Below are 25,188 nucleotides of genomic sequence, written 5' to 3'. Positions count from 1 at the left end.
ATGTCAAGCGTGTGTGGCAGCAACCAGGTGAGGAGTACAAAGACAAGTGTTTCTTGCCTACAGTCAAGCATGGTGGTGGGAGTGTCATGGTCTGGGCCTGCATGAGTGCTGCCAGCACAGGGGAGCTACAATTCATTGATGGAACCATGAATGCCAACATCTACTGTGACATACTGAAGCAGAGCATGATCCCTTCCCTTCGGAGACTGGGCCGAAGGGCAGTATTCCAACATGATAATGACCCCAAACACACTTCCAAAATGACTTGCTTTGCTAAAGAAGCTGAGGGTAAAGGTGATGGACTGGCCAAGCATGTCTCCAGACCTAAACCCCATTGAGAATCTGTGGGGCATCCTCAAATGGAAGGTGAGGGAGTGCAAGGTCTCTAACATCCACCAGTTCCGTGATGTCATCATAGAGGAGTGGAAGAGGACTCCAGTGGCAACCTGTGAAGCTCTGGTGAACTCCATGCCCAAGAGGGTTAAGGCAGTGCTGGAAAATAATGGTGGCCACACAAAAAAAATGACACTTTGGGCCCAATTTAGACATTTCCACTTAGGGCTCGATTTATCAAACTTTGTTATAGTTCTCCTTTCAGTTCTCCTCCCAGTTCTCCGCATATTGCCATCGGATCGACGCACATGTGCGCCGTTATTTATCATTAAATCGGTCGTATTTTTACGTTACTTTGCAAAGTCGAGATGTGGCGTGATATTGATAAATCTCTCCATTAGTAGTACTTTAGCGCCGTATTTATTATTAAAAATGAGCATAATTATAGCGCATAATAGCAAATAAATTATAGCTTTATATTTGTATATAAATATTAGATTTAAACAGTGTATGTAAAGCTTATTCATATGTATGTACATCCGTATTTATTTATTTTTTAAATTTATTTGTTATAGTTTAATATAATTAAGAGTTATAATTGTGAAAGTATAATGATCTTAAAAGCATAATATATGTTTGACTGCAGTTAAACAAGCTTTATTATTGAACAAACGTGTTTTATTAAACTTTTGTCTGTCACTTACTTAGGTAATACATTACCATGATGCAAAAACTTTACAGTTTGTATAACATGTGCAATGTATTTCGAAGATATACCCAAACTATAATATTTCCATTGCATCCTCTCTTCTAGGACTACATGTTGACAGTATTATGTTGTCAAATTCATTTAGAAAAAATACTTTATACTATGAACAAAACACACAGACAAGAAAATGTTATTAATTTCTCAAAAATAAATGTATTTAAAACAAAAATTATCGGCTAGATTATGAGTTGTGCGTAATACCGCTACTATTACGAGTCTTGAAGGTTTAGGGTCACCGCACACTTCTTTGGCCTTACCGCAAAACGGCTTACGTAAACTTCGTAAAGTCTTTTTTTATATGGGACTTCCATAGCGCCGGTATTACGAGTCTGTCCTGGGAGGCCAAAAATTGAGCGGTACATCCTACCCTGTCAAGATCCGTAACGCATTCTAAAGTCAGTAGTTATGAGTTTTACACTACAACGCCGTAACATAAAACTCATAACTAAAGTGCTAAAAAGTACACTAACACCCATAAACTACATATTAACCCCTAAACCGAGGCCCTCCTGCATCGCAAACACTATAATAAAATGTTTAACCCCTAATCTGCCGCTCCGGACACCGCCACCACCTACATTATATTTATGAAGTCCTAATCTGCTGCCCCCAACATCAGACACCCACATTATATTTATTAACCCCTAATCTGCAGCCCCCGAAGTCACCGCCATCTACCTACACTTCCCCTAATCTGCCACCCCCAACGTCGCCGCCACTATAATAAACATATTAACCCCTAAACCGCCGCACCCCTGCCTTGCAAACATTAGTTAAATATTATTAACCCCTAATCTGCCGTCCCTAACATCGACGCCACCTACCTACATTTATTAACTCCTAATCTGCCGCCCCCAATGTTGCCGCCACTATAAGAAACATAATAACCCCTAAACCGCCGCACTCCCGTCTCGCAAACATTAGTTAAATATTATTAAACCCTAATCTGCCATCCCTAACATCGACGCCACCTACCTACATTTATTAACCCCTAATCTGCCGCCCCCAATGTCGCCGCCACTATATTAAAGTTATTAACCCCTAAATCTAAGTCTAACCCTAACCCTAACACCCCCTAACTTAAATATAATTTAAATAAGTCTAAATAAAATTCCTATCATTAACTAAATTATTCCTATTTAAAACTAAATACTTACCTATAAAATAAACCCTAAGCTAGCTACAATATAACTAATAGTTACATTGTAGCTAGCTTAGGGTTTATTTTTATTTTACAGGCAAGTTTGTATTTATTTTAACTAGGTAGATACACAGCCCCCCCAAAACACACACAGCCCCCCCAAAACACACACAGCCCCCCCAAAACACACACAGAGAGAGAAGGGACTGGAAAGCACATTGTATTTAGTATAAAGTTACTAGCAGACCATCACAAATGTGATTTTCCATACACCTTAAGTACATGAGATTGTAAATACAAGGCAGATCTAGAAATGCTTTAAAACAAACCAAAAAAAAACAGAACATTGCTGGCTATTATACTGTGTTTTACATTTTACTAACAGCAAACAATTTTTTCACTTTCAGAGTTTTACGTGCATAAATACAATTGTTTGAATTTCAATACACAAACACCAGCATCTAATATTTATTTGAATATGATTAGTAAAATCTGGAGACTATAAATAAAAAAGGTCTTGTGATCAACTGACCCTTATTTAAATTGCTAGAGCATCAGAACACTGAAATCCTGCAGTTTCTGAAGGGTTAAAGGAAAGAAGATTGGATTTAGCAAGGAGTTATCCCGGCCAGCAGTCTTGGCTGGCTTTCAGGTGTCTGACCTCTCATTCTGTGCATTCAATTTACGATCGAGCCGAGCACACACACATAATTAAAGTTATGCACTGTCTGGCAATTACAAGCAGGCAGAGACTGGATAAGAGGAATGCGGGGAGGGGAATTTAAAAAAAAAACAACTGCACGCAGGTTCCTTCAGTGCCGATTACTTAACTTTACTGCATTCAGAACTAAACAACCCCAGGCAGGCTGGATTGCTAAAGTGCCTGCCACGGTAACGGTTATGTTAATTTACCTACTATAGCTTCACAGCTGACTCACGGTCCCGGACAGAGCACTCTCTGCTCATACCTCCAGCCCTCCACAGAGTCCACACTACTGCACATTTGAGCACACCTGCCCGCCCCCCAGAAAAGTTCCCGGGTCCAAAAAAAAACTTTTTTTTTAAAATATAAAATAATATGCCTTCGCCTTGCCTTGCGAAAATTTAAAAAAAAGCCTTACTGACTAGTTGGTCTTGACAGGTGACTCGTAGGTAGTTGGCTGCGGGTGATGCGCAGCGTAGGGAGGATAGGTCAAGGCAGGGGGTGAGGGACGACACACTGGAGACACAAGGAGAGACAATCTATCAGACTCAGTGGACCGGACTCTTTTGATGCTGGGGAGGAGCCGGTGATGCAGGGATACCTGCAGCCAATCAGAGCGCAGCTGAACTTGGCTCCTTGAAGTTGTCCCTCCCCACTCGCACACTTCAGCTTGTGCGAACAGGGATCTGAATGAAAGCAGTTTAAGCCTGGCCCACATGCCTGCAGTGAAATAGACTTCACTGACAGGCAGGATATAGGGCTCTATCGCACGTGCGATTGCCTTAAAGAGACACACCAGAAACCAAAATTTTTTTACTGTAATAAAAAAAAAGCATCAGATTTTTTTTTTTGGGGGTTAGAAATAAAATATAATTTTTCTAATAGGGGGCTATTGGAAAAATTATATTTTATTCAGCAAATTTTTAGAATAGTTATTAAATAGTTATTAACTATTTAATAACTACTTAGCTAAAATAAATACAAAAGTACCTGTAAAATAAAACCTAACCTAAGTTACACTAACACCTAACACTACACTATAATTAAATAAATTACCTAAATTAACAACAATTAAATCAATTAAATTAAATTAGCTAAAGTACGAAAAAAACCAAACACTAAATTACAGAAAATAATAAATAAATTACAAGATATTTAAACTAATTACACCTAATCTAATAGCCCTATCAAAATAAAATAAAGCCCCCCCAAAATAAAAAAACCCTAGCCTAAACTAAACTACCAATAGCCCTTAAAAGGGCCTTTTGCGGGGCATTGCCCCAAAGTAATCAGCTCTTTTACCTGAAAAAAAAAATACAAACAACCCCCCCAACAGTAAAACCCACCACCCACACAACCAACCCCCCCAAATAAAATACTAACTAAAAAAACCTAAGCTCCCCATTGCCCTGAAAAGGGCATTTGGATGGGCAGTTAGCCCAGTTAACTCTTTTGCAAGCCCAAAATCCCTAACCTAAAAATAAAACCCACCCAATACACCCTTAAAAAAACCTAACACTAACCCCCTGAAGATCGACTTACAGGGAGACGCCTTCATCCAAGCTGGGCTGAAGTCCTCAACGAAGCTGGGAGAAGTCTTCATCCAAGCCGGGCGAAGTGGTCTTCATGAGGAGATGGAAAAAAGACAAGAGGGCAAAGGAGCCTCTCTAAGAGTAAAAGTTTTACTAAGCATTCAATTCAGCACAAAATACAGTAATATACATACAAAAGTTAAAATCAAACAAGCAGTGTGTGACAATATCACCATATGTTTCTCCCCGGCAGACAAGGGTAAGTCTTTGTAGATTGCAAGAAGTCGTTTGAACTTCTAAATTTTACCGCCAGCAGGACGGCTGATTACAGGCTTGCATAAGAGGAGAAACACGTTAACCTCAACGCGTTTCTTCTGGTATCCACCAGACTTTTTCAAGAAAAAGTTTTTTTATTACAACGATTCATATTTTTCTCTGAGTTTTTGGACAATATAGTATGTCCTGATCAAATTATTTTCTGCTTCCATAAGGGTATCCAAAACTTCTTTTTTGTTGATCCATATTTCTTGATCTTCAGGAACTGTTAAAAAGAGAAATTAAAAACGTTAGTTTGAGAACATGAAATTCTTTTTCAAACTTTCATCATGTCTGTATTCACCTCACATTTTAATTATAACAAAAGGTTTACCTAATATTTGACTAATCACTTGAAGGAAGGTACTTCTCACAGGTCTATACTCAAATTTATCAACACCTAGGTTGTTATTTCCTGCATGTCATCTTAATAATATTGTGCCCACGCACATGCACTTCATGTGAGCCATCTGTTCCAGATGTATTTCAATACCATTTTGGCCTTTTCAAGAGTACTGCATAGCTAAAAAGCTAACAATTTTATTGATGCAATATAATTCAATAACTCACCCCAATTATAGCATTGCGTAAAAATAGAGGCATTGGATTGCTGCTCTTCAGCTGCTTCAATGTTTATATCTCCTTCTTCAAGAATAGCTTTAAGACATTAATCGATAATTACACTATTGACTTATCTAATATGAACAATGCTGATTTCAATCAATATCCCTGTAAGAACATTCTTAACTAAAATGTGAACATAATGCAATAAATAATAATGAATTAAGATCATGTGTGACATACACCTAACATAATTTAGAACCTACATATATTTTCTTGTGGTTGGTCACTATTCGATATCGAATCTTCCATATCATTATTATTTGGTGCTTCCTCATCAGGTGTTTCATTGCTGGCTGTTTCTATATGTAGATGATCTTCTTCAATCATGTCTATAAATAAGATTATAGTCATTAACTCTAATACAAATTAATATTAGAAATATAAATGTGAATAAAATCTACCTCCATTATCGGTGTCATCATCAATGATGGGCATTGGCTTTCTGCGACGTGGTCGCCTGAGAAATTTTTTTTTCCTTTTAAGATAATTTAAAAATAATTACATTTACTATAAATGATATGTTCTGAAAAAAATAATTACAAAATTTCTGGAAAGATAACTACTCTATTGTTACCTGCTGGAATAATACCCTCAGAGTCCATAAACACAGTGGGTAGTGGGTCTGAATCTGCTTCTGGACTGGATGGATTGGTAGTTATTGGGCACAGATAACGTGGCGCTCTTCGGTTTTTGACTGTAAAATGAAGAAAATTGTACATTTATAGTTCGATTTATGAAATAAATAATATACTACAATGTAACTCAAATTTTATGTTTCTAATTTCACAATATCTTAGAGTAACTAATAGATTCTTTAATCCTGTTTCACAATCTTTAATCAGACACCAATAGATACAAAAACAAAACATGTATTCTAACTAAAGTTAAACATTCGAGAAAGGAACATATTATATAAGTAACAGAACACAGACACATTATAATTGCGTTAAATCTACTGATACACGACTGTAATGAAATATGTCCATAGATGTATATAGACATACATTGTTTATGATGCTCATATTGTAATTTTTTTAACTAGCCATAACGGTAAAACTTGACAGTCAATAATTTAAATTCAACATATATATTATTAAACTTCGAATTGTAAGCTTTGTATAATACTCACATTTCCTGAGATAGGTTTGTATAAAAGTCCTTAATTTGGATTGTCTCCTGATTAGATCATTATATCTCTTGAGGCGTTGTTTTCGAGTCCTTTTATGCCCAGACAAACATCTAACCCATCGCACCATCTCACATAAAATTGGATTATGTCTGTCTTGATCCAAGGTGAAAATCCCATTCCTTTTTTTGGAAAATATTTTTCCATTGTATACGTAATAAGTAATTCTCCAATGGAAAACTTCTTCGAACGCTTCATCATTATTAATCTCTTAGTCTAACCAAAACACTCCACCCAATAACGGAACTAATTTGCTATCTAATTGCGCAATAAAGAAACATATGTATACCCACATAAAAACTAACTATACAGTCAATATTATTTATTCAATAAGTAACGAATTTCAAATAATTTTTTTTTATTTTGTGTAAAACTAACATTAAAATCGTTATTTATTTTCATCTAAATATAAATTAAAGATACTTTTTACAAAATGCGCAATATCGTGGACTATATTTTGACAGTAGATACATTGTTTTATGAGTTCTAGTTGCATATTTTTTAATTTTTTTAATTTTTTTAATTTTACATAATAACTTTAGATAACTAAATATAAATGTTAACGTTCATTAATATATTGACATTCATTCCAGTTATAATAATTAAAAAATAAAAAGAATTAGACCAATAATAATCAAGTAAAATTGTATTATCCAATCAGATTGGAGATAGTCATTTTATTTAAATTATTCGTTAAATCTATTCATATAGTTTATTACGCCCTATTTCTAGAACTTTATAGTGATTGTTAGAATCATTCATAATGTTATTTTAACTTTGAACAAAGAATATACCATTTTTTGCGCCATTTATATAACCAATATTGCAATGGCTATCGGACTATCTGGAAAGACCAAAAGTGGCAGAAGTGTGATGTTTACACATCGTCAAAACTGTATATTGGTTGAAGCTATCATAGAACATTATGACAATATCATTGGATATCAAGCGAGATCTATTAACCTTCAAAGAAAGAAGGCAATTTGGGAACAAATTAGTCGTGCTGTATTGAGGGTAGTTATACGAAAGTGCAATCCCTATAATCTTATCCTATATATGCCACTCTCAAATACTTAATACCTCGATAAGTGTTTGTTAGAAATTAATTATGAAAAAAGTAAGAGGGCGCTGTGGATAGTAATAGGATCTTATAATGGATATTTGTCAATACTTGGCATCAGATGCTTTACTCGAATAAAGCATCAAATATGAATCGATATTTAAATGTATCAAAATGTTTCTTCAAATTATTAAAACAACTTGTGAAACTTTGTTGTATTTATTTAGCTACTAAGAATTATTATGCCTAGTTAAAGCTTTACACCGGTAATAAATAGATCTTCCAAAGAGTGTTTTATACTCAGATCATTCGAAAAGTATTTCTATGCTCTAACAGTCTTAAATAAAGATGTGTAACTCATGAAACTTAGAATTATATCACATATGTTCTTGTGTCTTAATTTATGATCTTCATTATATCATATGGTTCTTAGAAACAATTTGTTTAGACCTTATATAAAATATTGATACTTATTTTACCTCTGTATATAAAAAACTGCACTTTTTCTATATATGCACATAAAGTTTTCCCAAGTTAGAAAAACACATACAGTTTGCCCAAGTTAGAGAAGCACATACATTTATATATATATATATATATATATATATATATATACATACATATATCAAAATTCAGAACATATATCCGGTTTCAGAACATTTCAGAACATATATCCGGTTTCAGAACATCTAAAAAATACTGCAGTATTTCCTTAAAAGTATAGATTGCAAAGTATGCCACCTCTGAGAGTTAAAATGGGTTATAATGTCCCGGAGTTAAAATGGGTTATAATGTCCCGGAACGCGCTCCAAATAATTTTGTAAGCCACTTAGGGGTAGTCAAATAGTCACGCATAAAAACCTTTTCTTTAGGTGATGCGGGATGGGTTTTTAATGTCTCGGTCTTACCGTAACTTTTTAATTCAGACAAATCACCCTCTGTCTAGCGGTCTTTCAACCTGCCTGTTTGTACCTTACTGTGTGACGCTGTGAATCCTTCTCCTCAAACGGCTTGCTTAGTAGTTTCCTCAGACCTTCAGTCACTGTTTGATGACCCACCAAATAGGGTAGCGGTTAGTTTTTTCAAATTCCATGATGTCAGCATACAAAAACAGCTGTTCCAAGTCTTAGCTGTTTGACTTCACTTAAAGATCTCGCTTTAAGGCTTTTTTCAAATTTGTGCAAGTGATTCTAAGTGTATATTCACAACCTCACCGCAGTCTGTATTACTTAAAAGGTTAGTGGCACTGCACTTAGTACAAATGTACGCAGATTCACTTTCACCTATGATTGATCACAGACACAGATCATCTGGGTGTATATGCAGTCTGGTATGTCTTGGCTCACAGCTTCTACGCGTTTCACCCTTTATCTCGGGCTTTATCAAGATCAAATTAGTCGTGCTGTGTCAGTGGAGGGTAGTTTTCCTAAAGACGTAAGGGCCTGTCGGAAGAGGGTGACACGATATTCGTAAAAATATTAAGAAAAAAGTGTGCAAGGAAAAACATTGAAAGGAACGGGTGGAGGCCCCTCATATAGGGCAGAACATCTGGATTATGAACAGATGATGTATGCCAGGATGGGTGACGCTGTCGTGGTGGGCCTTGATGTTCCATCGTATACTATGGATTTTAGAGGTAATTATATAATTTAATATTGTTGTGAAATGTTTGTTTATGTGTATTATTTTAGGTTTCTTTGATTTGTCTGTATATTATAGAGCAACATGAACAGGCGTTAGAACCAGAATTAGAACATGCCCAGGAGGACCTACCTTTCGAGTCTGAATTGACTTCACAGGAGCCACAACCTTCCACATCACGTGATATATCATGCAGAGAAGAAACTGTCAGTAAGTATATAATAATTCAAATTAATATTGCAGTCAAATGTATCTAATAATTCTATAATGGAAACCAATGGTCCATGTATTGTAATGTATTTTCAAATGTATCATACACATCAATACCTATTTGTTAATCTAAATCAGGGGTATCAAACTCAAAAGTATCTAAGGGGGCACTTCCACTAGATCCTAAGCTATGGCTGTTTCTGTGCACTCCCAGAAGGTTGACAACAGCACAAAAAAGATGATACACATTTTGAGTAATGGTATAAAAATATTGCTAGTCCAGAAATGGAAGACATGACATACACCTGATATAGTACAATGGGTACATAAATGTAATTATATAATAAAGTTTGAGGAGTACCATTATATGAAGGTCAGATGCATAAATTTGTACGCACAGATACAGTCATTGTGGGAGGCTTATGTGTCGCAGAGATTTGAGATCCAGGGTCGAGATAGATAAGAATGGATCACATAAATAAAATACCCGGAAAGGGTGAAATTGGGATCAGGTGAGATACAACAAAACTTGTCATTGTGTACCGTTGGTGTGGGAAGGTATAGTGCGGTATGTTTGTCAATCTTCTGACAGAAATCTATGTCAAGTTTGCAGTTGTGTTTTTCATTTGTTATATTGTTACTACTATAAACTTGTATAAAAAGGAATCCAACCTTTATGCCTCGAAGGTCTCCACAATTGTAATTTTTTTTTTTTTTTTTTACATGAACATTGTATTTATTATTCATGTATTTGTCCTTCGGATGTTACTGTACTGTTTTTCTTTACTTTGGATGACCAATAAAAATATTTTTCAAAAAAAAGAAAAAGTATCTAAGGGGCCACAGGTAAAGTTATCTTCTGTAATTGGGGGCCACTTAAACTGAGTAGGTGTTCATAAACTGTATATAGTAGGAAATGTAAGTGACATTTATACATGTAGTAGTGAATATTGGGAGTTGTCGCCCACAGTAAACTTACAGTTGTATATTTATCTTGTGATTATCAAGTAAAGTGATCATCTTGGAAGTGAATATCAGCCTACAAAGTGAAATTTAGCCAACGCAGTGTGGGCTAGTAGTCTATGCTTGAAAAAGATGCTTTGTCTTTATATTTGTTTTGTGAGTGCCGATATGAATCTCATTTATTTACAACAGAACCATAACAAAACAAGGGAGGGACATATGAAACTATTGTGAGGGATGAATTTGGACATGTTGACTGTACTTTGGGACCACTGTTCTAAATATTAAAAAAAAAAAAATTAATATGTTAATTTTTTAAAATTCAATATTTTTGGTCCATTTATATTTATATAAATCTATTTATGTTTACAGGTGTACGAGGATTACTGCAGACAATGCAGGATTCTTCAATTACATTATTTGATGGTAAGTATTCTTTTCTTTTCTTGAAAAAAAATTATAACAATTAACGTTATTTACAATCGTAGATGAAATAGAAATAAATTTGGAACCACTTGTGGAGGACACTGTTTGTCCTGATGATGAGGATGAAACACAAGTAGAAGGAATAACTCCAACAGAACTTGATACACCTCAAATACCGGAATCAGAATTAGAGGAAGAGAATGAGGATGCACAAGAAACTCAACTAGATCAACCTAAAAGAGCTAATGAAATTGAAAAATTGACTGATAGGGCATTGTCTTTTCCCAATGAACAAAATGAATTTTTTAAACAAATGATAGAATTAGAAAAAGAAAGAAATGCTATACTTAAAGAACAGGCAAATGTTCAAAAGGAATATTATAGTAAAAAGATAGAGTTCATGAATAGGTCACATCAAGAATAAGAAATGTAAAAAAATTTTAGTGCACTTTCATATACAACATTTGTTTGTATGTTTATTTATAGTTTTGTAGTTTTATGCTTTTCTATTTTTTGTTTAATAAAGTGTTAATATATTTCAATAAAAAAGTTTATTCACAATTATGACATTATTGAACAATTATTCATTATTGAAAAATAACTATATATTTTTTATTAACAAATATATATATATATATATATATATAAAAATATATACACATTAGTGTATATATATATATATATATATATATATATATATATATATATATATATATATATATATATATATATTTATATTGAAACGATAAGGAAAAAAAATTGAAGGAAACATAAAGCTAGTATCTGAATCCAAATAATTAAAAACATGATTCAAACATGATCCACTTTTCAATTTCCCTGTAACATATAAAAAATAAATTGCAATTAATAATATTGTTGAGACAATATAAAAATATAAATTTAGTTTTCTATATAGAGACTTACATGTAAAAAAATCTTTCAATGATTTCCAAACGATTCTCTACTCCAGCTCTAGTGGTATGTCTTCTTATAATTTCTTGAGGGGCATAAACATCTTCAGGGACATCCTCCAGACACACCTCCTCTAGATTTCCTTGAGAAATAGCAATATTGTGCATTATGCATGACACGAAAATTATATTGTTACATTTCTCAGGGGAATATTGGAGATCACCACCAGAACGGTTCAAAACTCTGAATCTCATTTTTAGAACCCCAAATGTTCACTCAATTGCACTCCTTGTTGACCTGTGAGACTCATTAAACTTTATTTCAGAGCGTGTATAAGGAATTGGTACAGGTGTCAAGAGCCAGGGCCTACAGGGATACCTGCTGTCACCTATGACAAAACAATGAAATTCAATGTTTTAAATTATCAGTCTAAAATGTATACAAATGAACAATACAATGAATCATATATGTAAAAATCTATATTTTAAAAATGATGGCTCAAAAAATAAATGTAAATTTAAAGGGATACTGAACCCAAATTTGTTCTTTCATGATTCAGATAGAGCATGCAATTTCAAGCAGCTTTCTAATTCACTCCTATTATCAATTTTTATTCGTTCTTTTGCTATTTTTATTTGAAAAAGAAGGCATCTAAGCTAAGGAGCCAGCAATTTTTTGGATCAGACCATGGACAGCACTTGTCTATTGGTGCTGTCCAATCAGCAAGGACAACCCAGGTTGTTCACCAAAAATGGGCGGGATCTAAACTTACACTCTTGCTTTTCAAATAAACATACCAAGAGAATGAAGAAAATTTGATAATAGGAGTACGTTAGAAAGTTGCTTAAAATTGCATGCTCTATCTGAATCACAAAGAAAAAATTTGGGTTCAGTGTCCCTTTAATATTTCTATGTATTGATAGAAATCTAATGGTTGATATATTGAAGAAGAAAATTTGGAATAAATAAAATAATTAATGGCCTGTTTAACTACAGGTTAACAATTTAAAACAAAAAAATAGTTAATAATATTTCAAATGTCATATTCACCTAATAGCCAACCGTGTGGCATGTCTCCACATTCAAATGCTGTAAATAATGCAGACTGCTTTAAGATGTGGAAATCATGGCATGACCCTGGAAATCCAGATCTTACTGCCCAAAATCGAAGGTTGGCATCACACACTGCCTGAACATTGAGAGAGTGGAAGTGTTTTCTGTTTCTATATTGCTCCTCCCTGGAAGCAGGTGGTCTAAGTGTAATGTGTGTGCAATCTATTGCACAAAGAACATTTGGAATACCTGCAACTTGATAAAAACCAGCCTTAACTTGGTGCCATTCATGGACATTCCTTGGTACATAGATAAACTTCAGATGCTTTAGAATAGCTTTTAAAACTGTCCTCAAATGTCGGCAAAATGAAGGCTGGCTAATGCCTTCCACAGCACTGGACACAGCCTGAAATGAACCTGTAGCCAGGAAATGCAAAACTGCCAATAATTTTAGCATTCCAGGGATTGCCCTTATTCTTCTGGTCTGTGGCTTAAGATCATTCTGGATAAGAGCATAGAGATTGTGTATGCTCTCCCTATTAATACGAAATCTTTTTTTTAATCTCGTAATCTGATAATGCCTGTAGTCCATGACGTGGTAGAAACACTCGGGGAACTCTTTGGCATCTACATAAGGGCAAAATAGGTTCATCTGGACGACTTTCATGGCCCCTTGCTAAAGAAATAGCAGACAAAATCAGGAAAAAATTCATCTTCATGCGCCAAAAAAAATGGATTAATTTGAATGTTCTCCTCTGTGTTTAGGGAGAACTTTAGTGGTCGTATTAGTAGGAGAAGTTTAGGTTCTTCATCTGCGCAAAATAATGATAAATATATGTTTTGGAGAGAAGTGAGTAGTATTGTTGAAAATACGACCGGAAAAGGGCATTTTAATGCTTTATTTGACGCAAATGTGCGCCTAGGCGAGAGACAGTGATGGGCGAGAATTTAGCGGTCGTATTTGCTCATTTTTAGGTGTATTCTGGAATGATAAATAGGGGAGAAATTACGACGGCGTGATTTTAGGCGCAAATGTAGGAGAATATGTTTGATAAATCGAGCCCATAGGGGTGTACTCACTTTTGTTGCCAATGGTTTAGACATTAATGGCTGTGTGTTGAGTTATTTTGAGGGGACAGCAAGTTTACACAGTTATACGGGCTGTACACTCACTACTTTACATTGTAGCAAAGTGTCATTTCTTCAGTGTTGTCACATGAAAAGATATAATAAAATATTTACAAAAATGTGAGAGGTGTACTCACTTTTGTGAGATACTGCATATAGTATCCCTTTGTATTATCCTTCTTTTGCTCTAAAGTATCTACTTCTCAGTCCCTCAGGTACTATTATATAGTCCGGAATCTGTATAATCACAAGGCTGAAATAAATATATAATTGTGCTTCACATACAACCTAAGCCTTTTAACTATGTTTTATATTGAAATAGAGGAAGCAGATTTTAATTTCATTAAATATTAACTGAATTACTAATCACTTGTCTTATTTTAAACATAGTGGATTTGTGTACCATTTGCTCTTCTAAATTCAGCATCTGAAAACATTGCTTACACAGCAGTTCATGAACTATATCAAGCTCCATGGATTGGTAAAATACACACTGAGTACATTGGAAGATGGTTAGATGACCTAGCATATCTGGTGAGTACTTTTTTTTTGGATAGTTTAATAAACTACAGCTATAAAGGTTTATAGAGAACATTTTTAAAGGGAACATTTTTTTACTGATATTTTCAGCTACTTAATAGTTAAAGGGATAGTAAACCAAATTTTTTTTCTTTCATAATTCAGATAGAGCATGCAATTTTAAGCAACTTTCTAATTGACTCCTATTATCAGTTTTTCTTCGTTCTCTTGGTATCTTTATTCAAAAAGAAGGAATGTAAGCTTTAGAGCCGGCCAATTTTTGGTTCAGAACCTGGGTTGCACTTGCTTATTGGTTTGCTAAATGTAGCCACCAATCACAAGCGCTAGCCAGGGTGCTGAAACCAAAAATGGGCCAGTTCCTTAGCTTATATTCCTACCTTTTCAAATAAAGATACCAAGAGAACGAAGAAAAATTGATTATAGTAGTAAATTAGAAAGTTGCTTAAAATTAAATGCTCTATCTGAATCAAGAAATAAAAAAATTGGGTTTACTATCACTTTAAGGAATGGGTGATGTAACCACATTATAAACCAGTTCATATCTGGTTTCTGGGATTTTTGTTTCAGGTCAATAATTATACTTAGTTTTTGCACAATAGTTTTGTTTTATACAACCAAACTGAAACCAAAAATATATATTATTTTAATGTATATACTATAAACAAATAGCAAATACATTGGATTTATTTTACTTAGTAGGCCTAAAATACACTGAAAAGTATGACGTGTGTTCAGCCATTTAAAATGATGTATTGTAATCATAGTACATATTGGCAGTTTCTGCAGTTTCTACAAGAGCTTTTGGGTATGATAAGTGTCACATGAAGTTATAAGAACTATTGTAGTTTTGTGCTTAATATATTTGTACCTCCTTGCAAATACCACGTAGGCGGCATACATATATACTCCTGCAATATCACTTGTTCATGGCTATGGTAATATACTTGGCTATTCCTTGTAAAACATAGTTCATAATGGAGTTTTTATTGCTAAGCCCATCAATATTCACAACCTATTTTATCATATTCCTAAGCACAAATAAATTGATAGCTTCAGTATGGGCACCTAAATAATGCTCCCCTGGAATTTTTTATTTTTTTTTACACACAAATATTAAAGATTTAATAATTTATTTATTTTTTTAATTGTTTTTTTTTTTATTAAGGAAATATAATATCATGTATACAAGTCACAGAATAATACATAATTCCTTATTGTTTTACATACTTTTTTTTCACATAGCACAAAAAATAAACAACATAACAATTTTAAACTGTAGTAAGAGACCCCTGCGGGGGCAGCCCGGGGTGTAGTCGCCCCAACTGGGGAGAAAGTTAGAGCAATCAAGTATAGTGTTCGAAAGGAAAAAGAGGGAGAAAACTCCCATCCTAAGTCTGTATCAAGGGACCTAGTAGGGTGCATCATGTAGAGCTGGAAGAAAGAGGAAGAAGAGAGGGGAGAAGACGGAAGGTGGAGGCAGTAAGCAAAGGGATAAAGAAGAGATAGGTGGAGGAAAAAAAAAGGGGGAGGAGGCAGAAGGCAGTCGGAATCAAGGGTATGGAAGAATTGTAGACCATCTAGGGAGGTTTAAGAAACCATGTGTTCCAAATTGCCCAGTATTTATCCATGCAGTCAGTCCTATTAAAGAAGCCCTTTTCCATAGAAGCTAGATAGTCGATAAATTGGGTAATCTGGTCAAAGTTAGGGGCCTCTAGTTGTTTCCAGTACCTGGCTATACACACCTTAACTGCAGTTAAAATTGTAACTCTTAAAACTTTTTGAGGTTTCAGAAGATCTTGAAGTCCAATATGTAGTAGGTCGAGAACTGGGGTTGGGGGCAATGTCATACCTAATTCTGAAAGTGGGGAAAATGCTTGTCTCCAAAGGGGGGATGATCTTTGGACAGGTCCACCATATGTGGAGATCTGAACCAGATTGTCTGCATTCTCTCCAGCACAGAGAGGAGGCCAGTTTGTGGGGAGTCAGGTACCATTTCAAAAGGACCTTAATTTATGCCTCAAGATATGTAATGCAGTGTATAGCATGTTTAGTAATAGTAGTTGCATGTTCCACGTCTAGAGCAGAAATCGGGACATTCATCTCTCTAACCCAGGCCCCAATTTGCCAGGGTTTGTCCTCACTATAATCACTGAGCAAGATGAGATGGTGGTCTGTGAGTGGTCTAATCAGATTTTTCCCAGTTTTCCAGCTTTTTTCCCAGTTAGTACTTCCTCTCAAATTTGTCTTGGGGAACCCCCAAGCCTGACAGAAGCCCAGCATTCTATAGCCTTTAAATGAAAGCCACTTGGGGGCAGGGACTACAAGTTCAACAATTTGCTTGGAGGTAAGTAACCGTTTTTGACGATATAGATCATCTACATCTACAAAAGACTAATCTTGTACATGGATGTCTGGAAGGCCCGTCAGTAGCCCCTGTAGGCCATGGATAGGCGAAGGATGCGGAGCAATTCCCTTATGATGTCTGAGTCTATGCCAAGTGTGACAGTTGTTGAGAATAATATTGTTCATTAGTGACAAATCTGGCAATGTATCTTTAGGTACCCATATCAGGTCACTAAGTTTAAGGTCCCCAGGGAGGAGAGCTGTCTCAAGGAGATACCACGCTGGTTTCTCTACGTTATTACTCCATCCGGCAATATGAGTAAGGCGGGTAGCGTCGTGGTATAAATGAATGTTTAGGAAGGCTATACCCCCTTTATGGATTGGACACTGAAGAATGCGATTAGCTACTCTCGGCAGCTTCCCTTTCCATACATAGTTGATAAATAAACAACTAATACGCTAGTGACAGATAGCGTCACTGCAGTACTTATAAGAGGCGCCTAGGGGCTGATAAAACACACTAAAATATGGAAAGAAGATAATAAACTAATGAGACAAAAATTATAATGTAATAACAATATATGTGGGTATAAGGGTATACAGACAAATAGTCCAATAGATGGTGGGTGATGATAGGACAGTTCTTTGTTGCAATGACAGATAATCCCAAATGATGTATATCCAAAGCGACAGGCCGCTCCTCTAGGGTGTCATGCCGTGACACAGGTAAAGGGAATCTAAACAAATCAGAATAGAGGGCGCCACATAGTGCAGATCATAAAGATACTTTAAAACAGGTACAGGAATGGCAGAAGAATCCTACTCACAATATGTAAAGCACAGATGTGCAAATCCAGCAGTCCGGAACCGCCCGTCATCCGGTAGACCAATAGATGATGTCACAAAGGGGATCCTCGTCTCGCCAGGGAGAGTCCAGAGATACCACGGAAGGGAGTCTATACAGCAATGGTCAGTCCCACAGGTCCAGAGGCCTGAATGAAGAGTCCACAGCTCCAAATTGGTGGAAAATAATAGGTCGGCAGCAAATAGGCAGCAAATAGAGGGTTAAAAGAACTTTAAAAAAATGTATTATAATAATAAAAACAACAGCAACGCGTTTCTCAGTGTTACACACTGTTTCATCAGGCTATACAAAAACACACTCTCAGCTGCCATATTTAAACCATAACAAACCAATCGGATTGCAGGAAAAATTGCACACCCCTGGCGGATAGTACCAAAATACATATAGTGGGGGTGGAAGGTTAACATAAGTACTTAATAATATATTAATACAAAACATTAATTATATATAGAATTCATAAACACTATACTTTTTCCAAAGACAACAGATCCCTAATTTGTGTATAAAAATAAGGGGCTAAAAATTACAATTGAATGTTAAAACCAGATTAGATGAACCTATAACATACTGATAATGGTACATTCCATTCATCAGTGAAAATGTAACAAACATTTATAAAAGGGCATATCGATCCTACTTCACTAAAATTGATTTGATTATTAATAGTATTGATGTGTAGGATGTTAGCTCCAGATCGAGTGGTAAAAATGAACATTTAAAAAAGAAGAATGATTATATTACGGGGTTTATATCAATTTTGACTTTTGCCCCTGATCCCCCAGTATTATATTCATAGGTCGCACCTATTGTCTCCACTCCTCCATGGATAGGCCATTAACTGTTCATCTCTTCACTAGTCATTACTGCACTATGGTGATTGGTCATATATTGGTCATATCGATTCCTGTATCTTTACTTTAATGGCTTTGGTCTGGCCTATGTGTTGTTTTTTTTATCAAATAGGTTATCTGTGTGTGAGAGGATATCTTTTATTTATGAACTAATTTTATTTTCTATATATATATATATATATAGGGCGCACCTTTATAATCCTTTGCACTTTATCGGTACACATATACACCATATATGTACATTCATATATATTATTTTTAATTTCTCTTTACATACATTATAGTACATGTTATTATTATTATTATTCTTTGTTTACCACTATATTGCTCTGCACAATCAGGAACAGCAGCGATTGGTTGCCTGTCCCCAATATTAATGCTTACATTGCGTGTTCATTGGTGGACACATACACACCCTCACTTTTATGGATACCACCCACTCAGTGTTAAGAACCGTTTAGGATTATGGTATTTGAATTGTTACGATTACACTTTCCATCATATATTCATACTATGGCAACCAAAACCCTATTCATTTATGCATTATGAGCATTGGATGTTATACCTAGCGTGTCGGCTCTCGCCCCTTTTCTCACTTTGATCTCATAATATTAGAGATCGCCACCTCCGGTTCCCTGAACAGTTTATCGTTATATCTGTCTGATAGTTTATTCTTATGTATCGCATACTATAGCGGGCAAATAGGTTTGCTAGCTAGCATTGGAGTTATTCCATCCTTGTTATATTTACAATGTTTTGACACCATAGGCAATTATTCTGTTTTCGTGACTAACCACGCCCCCAAACATTACATCACTTTATGTTTATTTAGATTTTCACACCCCCTGTTGTCATGACAACTAAGGTCCTCTTTACATATTATTGGGACTTGTTATAGCGGTTTTCTTTAACTTTTTATGCTCAAGCAATATATTTTAGTTTAACCATCTGTTTTAATGACATGTGTTGGTTGTCTGGTTGCTTGATCTCTTATACATCTGATATATTATACACTTTGCGTGTCTACACACGCCCCCCTTCCACCTGACATAACATTAGGACGTCTGCATTAAATATCTATGAGTCTGAATAAACCCCGTAATATAATCGTTCTTCTTTTTTAAATGTTCATTTTTACCACTCGATCTGGAGCTAACATCCTACACATCAATACTATTGATAATCAAATCAATTTTAGTGAAGTAGGATCGATATGCCCTTTTATAAATGTTTCTTACATTTTCACTGATGAATAGAATGTACCATTATCAGTATGTTATAGGTTCATCTAATCTGGTTTTAACATTCAATTGTAATTTTTAACCCCTTATTTTTATACACAAATTAGGGATCTGTTGTCTTTGGAAAAAGTATAGTGTTTATGAATTGTATATATAATTAATGTTTTGTATTAATATATTATTAAGTACTTATGTTAACCTTCCACCCCCACTATATGTATTTTGGTACTATCCGCCAGGGGTGTGCAATTTTTCCTGCAATCCGATTGGCTTGTTATGGTTTAAATATGGCAGCTGAGAGTGTGTTTTTGTATAGCCTGATGAAACAGTGTGTAACACTGAGAAACGCGTTGCTGTTGTTTTTATTATTATAATACATTTTTTTAAAGTTCTTTTAACCCTCTATTTGCTGCCGACCTATTATTTTCCCTATTCTGGGATCTTTCCACCAATTTGGAGCTGTGGACTCTTCATTCAGGCCTCTGGACCTGTGGGACTGACCATTGCTGTATAGACTCCCTTCCGTGGTATCTCTGGACTCTCCCTGGCGAGACGAGGATCCCCTTTGTGACATCATCTATTGGTCTACCGGACGACGGGCGGTTCCGGACTGCTGGTTTTGCACATCTGTGCTTTACATATTGTGAGTAGGATTCTTCTGCCATTCCTGTACTTGTTTTAAAATATCTTTATGATCTGCACTATGTGGCGCCCTCTATTCTGATTTGTTTAGATAGTTAATAAATAGAGAGTGTATTTGGGAGAGATACATTTTCAGAATCGTAAAGGGTATACACCTGAATAAATATAGAATCTTGGGTAAGATGGCCATTTTCAGGGTGGCAATCCATCCCATCCATGAGATTTCCCTATAATCCCATCTTGCCAGAAGTTGTTTGATTTCTAGGATAACGGCCAAAAATTATGCCGAATAACCTTGGATATGTCGGAGCCTAGCAATATTCCCAGATGCTTAATTAGATCAGTATTCCAAGTAAAGGAATAGCAAGACTTGAGAGCAGTCAGTACATCCAAACCTAAGTTAATCACGAGGGCTTCCGTTTTAAGAATGTTTACTTTGTAAAGGCTTAAAGGGACAGTTTACTCAAAAATGTTCTCCCCTTTAATTTGTTCCCAATGATCCACTTTACCTACTGGAGTGTATTAAATTGTTTACAAGTAGCTCCTTTACCCTTATATTGGCATTTGAAATTGTTAATTTAGCATGTAGTATCCCCACCTATTCTGAAAGTTTGTGGCCACGCGTACCAGCTATAGATAAGCTTTGTAAACACAGCCAGCAGAAGAAATTACACTCCCAGTGTGATAAAGCAGAGATAAGGTAATAAAATGTTGATTTTCCATTGTTCCCTCAAAGTATTGGTGATTGTTTTAAGGACAGATATAAGATAAAGAAGCATGTATATGTGCACAATGTGATACAGTAATGAGATCTGATTATACCTACAAGCTCAACCTATTTTATTAGGTTGTGGCTTCAAAACACAAAATCAGAGCATTAATATACAGAAATAAACCTTAAAAAGCTAATTTTGATACATTTTTTACTCTGCAGTTTGTAAAAAAAGCAATTGTAAACACATTAAGGGAAAAACTATTTTACAGTATACTGTCCCTTTAAGGTGCCAAAAAATTCCAATGACTTGAATACTTCCCCTATTGAGGAGCATGGGTTAGTCTGAAGAACGGTCAGGTCGTCCGCGAAAAGAGCTATTTTTTCCGTGCGGCCACCAATTGTGACCCTCATCTATTTTCTGAGAGAGTCTAATCTCCTGGGCCAGAGGTTCCATAGCTAGGGCAAAAATCAGGGGGGAGAGGGGACAGCCCTGACTTGTACCATTCACTATGGAGAAGGCTCTAGAGCGAAAACTCACTCCTTTAATTGTTGCAAATGGGGCAGAATACAAAGCTTGGACCATTGTAATAAACTGTGGGAGAAAGCCAAATGACTTCAAGACCTGCCAAAGATAATCCCATGGCACCCTGTCAAACGCTTTTTCAGCATCTAATGACAGGGCTACGACGGGTAGTCCTAATCTAGCTGATTCCGAGAACACCTGGAGCAATTTGCAAGTGTTATCTGGGCCCTCTCTACCATGAGTGAAGCCTAATTGGTTGATCTGTAGAGTGGAAGGCAGTAGGTGAACTATCCTGTTGGCTAGTAGTTTGGAATAAATCTTGACATCAAGGTTTATTAGGGAGATAGGCCTATAACTGGCACAACATAGAGGATCCTTATATGGCTTAGGGATCGTAATTATAGTTGCCTCAAGGAATTCTCTTGAGAATCGACCTAGTTCTGCCACTTCCATGAATATAGAGCGCAGAAGAGGAGCAAGGTGAAGTCTAAGAGTTTTATAGAAAGCCATCCGGCCCAGGAGATTTATTAGGTCTAAGCTGCTTAATGACACTGTAGATTTCTTTGATAGTGAACAGCTTCAGGAGTGTACTGCGCGAGTCCTCAGAGAGTGTGGGGAGATTGAGGGTTCCAAGGAATTCTTGAATCAGGTCTGGAGAGGGGGTATCAAGATTCTCTGATTCTACAAGATTATAAAGCTTGTAATAGTAATTAGCGAAGGCATTACCAATAGCGTCAGGCGCAATGATTTTGGATCCATTTATTTCCAGATCTTGAATCCTGGAATGTATAGTTCTAGCTTTGAGTTTCCTAGCCAATAGCTCATTAGCCTTGTTGCCTTTGCAATACACAAGTTGTTTAAATCTTGCCAGATTAGCTTTGACCTTGTCAGATTCTAGATGAAGAATCTGTCGCTTAATAACGACAATTTCATCCGAGATCGGAGTAGTGGGGTTCTTTTTTTGTTAAGTTTTTCTAAGTTCCTTAATTTTACAACTAATTGGCCCAGTGGGCCTCCCTTTTTTTTTTGTATTTGGCCATTTCAGAAATACAGAACCCCCTAATGAATGCCTTAAGTGCCGCCCATATAGTTTGAAAAGAAGTCTGGCCTCGTTTATTAAATTTAATGAATTCAATAAGTGCGGTTGTAAGAGAGTCTCTGAAACCTGGTTCCTCCCAGATATAGCTGGGAATCTCCAAGTATAACCTCCACTAGGGGCTGAAGACGGAGATATATCAAAGGTAACCGTGCCATGGTCTGACCATGGACATATTTGGATACAGGAATTGGCAACCTCGTTTAAGAGCCTAGAGTCCAAGAGGAAATAATCTAACCTGGAGTAGGATCGATGAGGTTTGGAAAAGAAGGTAAAGTCCCTATCTTCAGGGTGACAGGACCTCCAGACATCATATAGTTCATGGCGCATGGAAATGGACCTAAACTTAGCAGCTGAGTTAGTGTAGGAATCTATAATTTTGCCAAATGTGAGTTTTTTGTCAAGCCTGGGGTCCCATACAGTATTGAAATCACCCCCAACTACAATATGTCCTTGTCTCACTAATTTTGCCTTGTCTAGAATTTTGTTAAGAAGCTGAATTTGTTGTTGATTAGGAGCGTAGAGGTTAACTGGGGTATATATGCTATTATTCATTTTAGATACACATATGATGAATGTAACGGTACCAACAGGATACCAAGGGTTAACACCAGATGAACAATGTCCTGAATATGGGATCAGCAGCTCACAACCCAGCCAGTTTACCCCTCAAGCATGAGACCAGGCTCCACATTGCAGATTTTAAAACAGAATGATATTTATTAAAAGGCTATGCCTAGTATTTATGCAGATCTGACCCCAGCTGGGGGGTTGAAAGAATCTTGTACATTAGATAGAGAGCAAACGCCCTTTGACATGCCACAATAGAATTACCTTACTTAGCAGATAACAACTTAAACACAAGACACACTTGGCTTTTCTTATCACCTAGGCGTCTGCTCTCTGGAGGTGATTAAACAATGGAATGTTAATCACTAACTTTAATGACAGTACACAATAGCTGAGGCTAGTAACCTTGTATTGGGAAAATAGCTTCTGAGAGCTGAACAAAGTTAACTCTTTAGTTCTGACCGAAGGGTCTGTCACATATACATAGCACACAATACAGCCTATAGACAACCTTTCTTACATTATAGTCCAGAAGTGGCTAGGTTTGCCACAATGAATCTACCTTCAGGATCAGTTTCTAAGTATATTTGGGTAAATTGCAGGTCTTTATGTAGGAGGATAGCTACTCCTCTGGTTTTATCAATGTATAAAGCTGTCTTAAAGTCTGGGTAGAGAGACGATTTATAGGGCTGGGTTCGGTCTGCAGTCCAGTGGGTCTCTTGGACAAATAAGACATCAGCTTTAAGTTTCCTACCATACACAGTCAGTAGACTACGCTTAGTAGGCATGTTCAGACCTTTTGCATTCAATGTCAGAAACCGTAAAGGGGTCGCCATGGGAGGAAGAGGAGGGAAAGCAGGGAGGAGAGAAAAAAAAGGGGGGTAAAGGAAGAGGGGTATAGGTTAGAGATAAAGACTGAAATATAGAAAGTTTAGATCGTAAAAGAGAAGTGCTCCCCTGGAAATTTAATCTTTGTATCCAAACATAAGCACTCACTTGAGTCACTTTTTATACCAAAGTATCAGCATATTTAAAATGATGTGTAGCTTGATGCATGTCGATACTGATATTAAATGAAAATATTCTTCAAACTGCCTGGACCACCATAAAATACATAAAATACCCTGACATTTTATAATACTCTATTTTGATTCTTTCCTATGTTCATTCCCAGGGGAGATGCATATGTGAGAAGCTAGAATTTTGTCCAGTTTTGATATATTCAGTAACTACAGGGACCTCCTGGTTGTTTTACCGTAAAATTAAAATTTCAGTTTAATACAAACATTTCTTTCATATAGGTGGCAAGAGTCCATGAGCTAGTGACGTATGGGATATACATTCTTACCAGGAGGGGGCAAAGTTTCCCAAACCTCAAATGCCTATAAATATACCTCCCACCTCACTCATGCCTCAGTTTTACAAACTTTGCCTACTTAGGAGGTGGTGAAGCATGATGTGCTTGATTTCTTCAGTGAAAGGCGCTTCTAAGCACATTGAAGCCCAGTTCCTCTCTAAGTGCAGTGTTTGTCTGAGGGATGTGAAGGAAGTATTGCCTGATGATACCATGTTTTCACCTATGGAATATCTATTCCTAAGGTTCTCTGTAAATCGGTCGCAGGGATTCATCTGCTGCCTCCCTTTATAGATCGACAATATACTCGTGTACCATTACCTCTGCTGATATGTTTCAGTACTGATTTGACTGTCTGCTATATGTGAATGGGTGTCTTACACGGTAAGTATATACTTTTATTATATAAGATACTCTCAGCTATAGATTGGACATTTTTTAACTAAAGTTGT

General features: G+C 36.1%; 1 protein-coding gene across 1 annotated transcript in view; it reads left to right on the top strand.

Annotated features, from left to right (window-relative positions):
- The window catches only part of LOC128654611 (high-affinity choline transporter 1), a 91,287-nt gene that overhangs the window by 52,387 nt on the left and 13,712 nt on the right, over positions 1 to 25,188 (top strand). Inside the window, exon 5 of the mRNA XM_053708618.1 lies at positions 14,387 to 14,530. Coding sequence (XP_053564593.1) covers positions 14,387 to 14,530 — 144 coding nt within the window. The remainder of the gene's footprint in view (positions 1 to 14,386; positions 14,531 to 25,188) is intronic.

The sequence above is a fragment of the Bombina bombina genome, chromosome 3, assembly GCF_027579735.1.
Source record: "Bombina bombina isolate aBomBom1 chromosome 3, aBomBom1.pri, whole genome shotgun sequence".
In the NCBI taxonomy this organism is placed as follows: Eukaryota; Metazoa; Chordata; class Amphibia; order Anura; family Bombinatoridae; genus Bombina; species Bombina bombina.
Note: the sequence above shows the minus strand (reverse complement) of the source record. Positions and strands in the feature narration are given on the sequence as shown.